This window comes from Sinocyclocheilus anshuiensis, unplaced genomic scaffold (genome assembly GCF_001515605.1).
Source record: "Sinocyclocheilus anshuiensis isolate Anshui unplaced genomic scaffold, SAMN03320099.WGS_v1.1 scaffold603, whole genome shotgun sequence".
NCBI lineage: Eukaryota > Metazoa > Chordata > Actinopteri > Cypriniformes > Cyprinidae > Sinocyclocheilus > Sinocyclocheilus anshuiensis.
In genome coordinates this window covers 250,949-257,627 of record NW_015551055.1, presented here as the reverse complement: position 1 = coordinate 257,627, position 6,679 = coordinate 250,949, and the positions used below count along the sequence as shown (strand labels likewise).

The 6,679-nt window shown below is 39.1% G+C and overlaps 1 protein-coding gene across 2 annotated transcripts in view; it reads right to left on the bottom strand.

Moving 5' to 3' along the window:
• Window positions 1-309: 309 nt before the first annotated feature.
• Window positions 310-6,679, bottom strand: part of LOC107661955 (phospholipase A-2-activating protein-like) — a 13,461-nt gene continuing 7,091 nt past the window's right edge. Inside the window, exons 8-14 of one of the 2 annotated variants that reach the window (XM_016451776.1) lie at window positions 6,524-6,675; window positions 6,065-6,284; window positions 5,909-5,974; window positions 5,755-5,829; window positions 5,567-5,674; window positions 4,828-4,995; window positions 310-2,347 (exon numbers count right to left, since the gene is read on the bottom strand). In XM_016451776.1, coding sequence (XP_016307262.1) covers window positions 1,776-2,347; window positions 4,828-4,995; window positions 5,567-5,674; window positions 5,755-5,829; window positions 5,909-5,974; window positions 6,065-6,284; window positions 6,524-6,675 — 1,361 coding nt within the window. In that variant the 3' untranslated portion in view covers window positions 310-1,775. The remainder of the gene's footprint in view (window positions 2,348-4,827; window positions 4,996-5,566; window positions 5,675-5,754; window positions 5,830-5,908; window positions 5,975-6,064; window positions 6,285-6,523; window positions 6,676-6,679) is intronic. The other variant, XM_016451777.1, reaches the window with a different exon arrangement.

Here is a 6,679-nt window from a genome sequence, read left to right as displayed (position 1 = left end):
CATGCTCTGATAATAATAGCTTTGTAGGACTATACATCATTTGAATCATTTACTTTTTTTTTTTATTTTATTGTTGCATAGAACTGAATAAAAATAATATATTGATATTTAATATTAATATATTTTCTGTCCAGTTTCATTGCTTTCATTTCAATAAAAGCATGGCTATTTTATTGGCTTGTATTTTTTTTAAATTCAGTATCATTAAAATTAATGAGTTAAATTGAAAAGTATTTTATATTATTTAATAAAATATTATTGAAAAGCATTTTCAGTTTCGGTTTTCGGCCAAGTGCATCCAGAATTTTCAGTTTCGGCCAAGAATTTTAATTTCGGTGCATCCCTACTACAGATTAAAATTGTATTTTTACAAAGGTGACTTGGATGCAGATCTGCGTAAGCAAACGTGAACCATAGGGTTTAAAGGTTAAACTTTTAGACTAAAGTATTGCAATTTCTAGCAACGTATATGTTAAACAAACAGGCTAGCAGCACCTTTTCAAGAGTTTGACGTCTGTGTTTGGTGAGAAAGTGGGTGGGTAATGCACTCCGTAGGCTATTGCCTTTGCTTTAACACAAAATAGCTGTGAAAATCCATCATCAGTGAAATCAAGCTTTCATCTTCTGTGGGACCTGAAGTTAATCATGGTCACTAAAGCTGTACCAAACCCTGATGCTGTCAATCATATTCCATAATGTTTTTGAATACATTATGTAAGTTCAGATGATGTGCTATGTGGTGGCTTGCTTCATGTTTCAAGTATGGCATGTTACAAAGCTGCCAGTTTACTACTCTATAGGGTCCAAAAGAGACTAACAACGCACAGTGCTCAAACTTGCACAAAGCTCATAGTGTTTTTTCATAAAGTTTTTTAAATGGAGAAGCTTTTTGGAGTCTAAAAGGCAAGAGGAATGGCAAAAGCCGCCCATGCTGTAGACATATGTATTTGAGCTCTAGGTTTAGCATTATTTATTTAGTTTTTATTTTCTGTGTGTTTTGCTAATAATATAGTGGAGACATGAAATGTTTGGGGTTGTGACCATTCAATGTATTTTAATAGCAATGGCATAGTAAATTAGTTTTATTACCTGAAAACAACAGTTAGACTTGAAAGCTAAACCACTGTTGGCTTGTAGGATTTTACCTGTTTTAATTACAGATGCTTAATATTTTAGAGATAAATGTGGAACAATCACTGGTAGTAGACTTAAACTTAATATATTTCCTTCACCTTAAACGTCAACTTGGAATCAAAATTGAACCAATTTTCTTTATTAACACATATTTCTGGTTTAAGTGAATGAAAAAAAATGTCTTCACAATGAATCTTAAATAGCTTGTTCTTTCAGTCTTATTTTCCAAATCTTCCCCTCTGACCTCCTGTAAAAGATGACTTTTCACTGTCCAATCAAATAAAGGCTCACTCTAGATTTTTTCATGAAATATTCAGTTTCATTTAGAAAATAATTAGGCACATTACGGAAATAAAATGAGATATGAATGCCGTTTCATTTTGACTTCATGTTAACTAACATGATCTTCGTATCAGTGTGGGGGTTGAGAACCTCTGATCTTCCTCAATAACATGAGCCTTGCTTTAGGAAAGATTTCAATTAATCATCAGTGTTTATTCACATCATGCATTCATTCAGATCTATTCAGCATCGAAATGTGAAAATTTAAATACAAACTAATGATATACAGACTGCGGTTTAAGAGATCTGAAAGAGGGGTTTTCTCATGGAGGAGTAGTAATGGAAGAAGTTGGTTGACATCACTGCAGTTCATCAAGCACTAGTCGGCAGCACTCGCCCACTTTAGCCGGATCAGAGACCCTGACATATTTAGAAATCTGAGAGTTGACACCCAAAGATCGTGCAAGGTCCTTTGCGGTGCTGTCCCCGGCCACTGTGGTCCCCAAGGCCACTAGCAGCCTGAAGACGGCCTCTTTGTCGTGTATGACCTCTAAGGCAGTGCTGGCCACTGATAAGCACTGTGCCTTTGCCTCGATCTCAGTGGGTTGACCGTACAACCTTCCAGCGTAGTTGAGCACCAGGGTAGCCAGCGCCACGTGGATGTTCTTGTTGGAGACGACACGGAGGTCTCCGGCCCGGGACAGGACTGTGTCACGGTGACCCAAGAGAAGAGCGCGGCCATGGGACCCAGAGAAACAGTTGCAGAGAATGCGGAGCGCCAGCATCTGATTTGCGGGCCTGCTCTCAGGGGACATGAGACCCAGGAGATGGTTGCAAAGACTGGCACCTTCAGTCCCTCCACAAAGCTGGGCGTTGACTTCAGGATGGCGCACAGCCAAACGCAGGATGTCCAACACTGGGAAGACAATGTCTAAGGAGGGAAATGATGACTAATTAATTGACTGGAAGTAGCAACAGATCTTTTCTTCTGTATTTTGACATACATCCAAGTGCAACAGATTCTTAAAAAAAAAAAAGACAGAGGTTTAACTTTATTGAGAGGTTGTTGATTAGATTTTGAGATGTGGGCTTTGTACTCAAAAGTGGAACACAGGTTTAAAGGGTTAGTTCACCCAAAAATGAAAATTAGCCCACAAATTACCCTCAAGTCATCCTAGGTGTATATGACTTTCTTCTTTCAGACGAATCCAGTCGGAGTTATATTAAAAATTGTCTTTGATCTTCCAAGCTGTTTAATGCCACTCACCGGAGCTGCTTCCGTGTACAACTGTTGGCGCACGCTACATTAAAGTGAGTATTACGTTTTGAATATGGATATTTTTCTTACAAAAACGCATGGATTCGCTACAGGAGGCCTTTGTTCACCTCCCGGAGCCGTGTGAGACACTTTTTTTTTTATGGATGGGCGCTTTTTATTTAACTTCTTTTGGACTGATGCATGCAACATTAAGTGCCATTAAACAACTTGAAAGATCAAAGACAATTTTTAATATAACTCCGACTGGATTCGTCTGAAAGAAGAAAGTCATATACACCTAGGATGACTTGAGGGTGAGTAACTTGTGGGCTAATTTTCATTTTTGGGTGAACTAACCCTTTAAACGGACTAAATGATTGGTGAAGTCCTACATACGTCACCAGAGAGAAGTCTGTTGTTTTCCACCCTGGAAGGTCCAGTTATGAAATTTTAATTAAACATTACGAGGTCAAATAAAAAAATAAAAAATATGTACAAAACTAATGTAATACTGAAATAAAAATAAATGAAACCTAAATGGTAATATTTAAAAAGTACAAAAGTGAGTAAAAATAACAGCAGTGTTTATTACTGCCTTGTAAATTCATTTAAATTCATAATATTTTTAATAACAACATCTCTTAATCTTTAGCAGAGAAGTGAATTGTGCCAACTGTCACGAGAAGTGAATCAAACTAGTGCTCTCCATGTTCCGTGTGATTGGCTGTCAGCTGCACGTGTCACACTTTCAGATGCATTCGCTCTAGAGTTAATCACAAATCACCGGATCAAGTTGACAGACAACGTTTTTACTGAGCTCTGTGAGCCTGCTAAACCTGATCTAAACCAGGTTGGGATTTGTTTGGTTTTGTCAGCTTATTCTGAAACTCAGAATTTGTTCAGCTAGCTTCATGAGCTCACAGGCTACAGAAGTTTGTGGTAATCCTGAAGACTTTGATTAGCTTGTTCAGGTGGTTTAATTAGAGTTGGAGCTAAACTCTGCAGTACCATGGCCTTCCAGAAGCAGGATTGAACACCCTTGCCAGCAGTGATACTTTGCTCTTAGTCTTAGTATAGTGAATTGTTTATTTAAATGGGAGGTTTAATGCTATTTCATGCATTCTGACTTATTTACACTGTTAAAGAGTTGGATTCTCATGCTAAACATGGCCAAAGTTTCAAAAAACGAGTTGGTCCTTCAGGGTTCGTATAAGTTTCAGAAAGTTTTTTTGCGTGTATGGCCCTTGTATGGGCACTTCTCCAGGAAGAGTGTGCGCACATATCAACCAGAGTGAGAACAGCCCATCAGCGTGCTTCATTCGGTTATGGAAGTCGTCGGAAGGATTTGTCATTTTGTTTTGCCGGTTGGGGCAAAACAAATTTGTCAAATACTTAATTTGTCTTCCGGGATGCATGCAAGTATCTTCTGTTGCTTCCAAAGGGCAGTACTAAATGGACAAAAATGATATTTCAACAAAATAAGAAAAATGTGTACATCTTCATCCTGCTCTTAATGCATCGTGTTTCCTTCTGAAGCATCAGTGAATGTTTGAACCTTTTTTAATAGTTGTGTTTGAGTCCCTCAGTTGTCCTTAGTGTGAAAAGATGGATCTCAAAATCATACAGTCACTGCTGGAAAGGGTTCAAATATGCAAAAGATGCTGGAAAACTGAAGAATCTGCAGGAGCTGAAGGATTTTTCTGAAGAACAGTGCTCAGTTTAACTGTTCAGAACAAACAAGGGACTCATGAACAACCATCACAAAAAAACAGTCGTGGATCATCCAGGTAACCACACACAGTATTAAGAACCAAGGGTTCCCAAACTTTTGAATGGGGTTATTTTAATAATTTCAGCTATTTTTTTTCTTGTGGACTAAATGTAAACATCTTTTATGTAAAATATCTTACTCAGGGCAGTACTAAATAAAAAATAACATGCATTTTGTATGATCTCTTATTTTGTTAAGATTATTCACATTTTCACAGATTCTGCAAGGGGTTCCCAAACCTTCGCATGCCACTATAAAACTAAAGTCTCTTCGGAGATATGAAGGATGCAATACTACTCTATAGGTACTCAAGATTAACATGAGATTGGCAGAAACTGTGTGTGTTATGTCCCCTTTAAGTTAAGTAGGCTCAATGCCTTACCTTCTGGCCAGTGGCTAGTCCTCCACAGAACATTGATCTGCTCTGCCGTGGGCTGTTCCTGGCTCTTCAGGTCTGTTACTACGAGCAACAACTTCTGCAGACAGTCCAGTGCTGCGTCACTCAGCTTACGGTCCGCAGGAGCAGTGTTGTTCAGCTCCCGAAGCTTACCTACAAATCAAATGATATTGAGGAAATGTTATGTAGGGATACAGGATAGGTTATTGTCACCAAGTATGTCTTCACTGATTGCGCAACCTAGCTCTCCAGTAGGGCCTGGACCACCCAATCACAAGCTTGGCCGACAGGGCTACAGAGATTAAGTCAAATACCATGGCACTTTACTAATCTATAAATAATATAAATAAACTTTTATTTATTTCAGCTAGTTGTCAAGGCAACATTTCTCGTTTTCATTTAAGTACTAAAATACCTAACTAAATAAATTAAAACCAAAACTATATAGAAAAAGCATACAACAAAATTACTAACACTTAAACTAAAATGAAAATATAAAAATAAAACCTATTCAAAATATTATTAATAAAACTACAATAGCACATGAAATAACACTGCTTCACAGAATACAATGTTATTACCATTGCATTATAAAAATGTTCAGTTACTTTTTTGTTATTTCCAACTTTGAGCCCAACCTGAAAGGCCTGTGCTCCACCTTACATCTTAGAGTTGGAGCCCAGACTTTGATTAAGTCAAGTTCTGATGTAAAAGTGTCACTTACCAAGAATCTGAGTTGAATTCGCCTGTTCAAACATAACTCCATCCGTACTGGGGAAGAAGATGTTTGTCGTAGCTTTCGGAAGAGAGGAAGAGGAATAGGCACTGCCACCTAGAGAGAATTGAGAGGTATATTAGTGTACATGATCCATGAATGCATGTGGTGCTCGGAATGTATCACATGCATTTTACCAGTAAAAGGATCAGCTCCCCCTGAAGACACTGTGCCTGTGGATCCTCCTGACTCAGGTATATATCGTCCAGCCCCTGCCCAAACAAACATAAACATCTCTCACAACTTTGATTTCATATTAGCAAAAAACAAATGCTATTCAAAAAGGCCCACCTGTGAAAGGATCAGCGGCAAATCCTTGGTCGCCACTTCCTGAACCCGGAATGTACCGTCCCGCACCTGAGAACACAGGAGGGATATAGCACACTTCCGTCTTTACCTTCAGCTGAATAAAGTGGGATGTATGTGAAAGCATATGGGTCCAGTTACCTGTGAAGGGGTCTGTGGACGTGGCGGGGGCTGGGCCTAGAGTGTGGCCTTTAGTGTTCTCGATGATGAAATTAGCCACCTGATCCAAGAACATGGGGCTCAGCTCATTCTTCTGCAGAAAGTTGTGAGCTGTCAGCCAGGGGTCGTCCGTCACATTGTAAGGCAGCTTCAAGCCAGGACCTCCCTCATTCACATCGATAGAGAAGACGAAGTCATACTCCTTTAGGCGGGAAAAATCACTAGGGTTACAACATGACTATAGTTTAACCTCTGGACACAGGACAGCATCAACACTGGACATTTAACAGCTCTCACACAACAAGTGTTGACCATAAAAGCATTGCTTGAATCAATTTATGAGCAAAAACTGCAATTGACAGCAAACAGTGACTACATCATGCTTATATACTGTGCATAAAATCTACTGGATCATTACAAGATAAATACTATGTGTCTCACCTTGCCTTCATACATCACTCGCTTTGAATTTTGCTGAGAAGACCCGCCCACTACATCTCCGATCTTCACCCAGCGTCCGTCACTCACGCTCCACTGATACGCTTCAACATTGGAACCCTCCTTTATGAGCCGTGTCTGGCCATCCCGGTTCCCTAC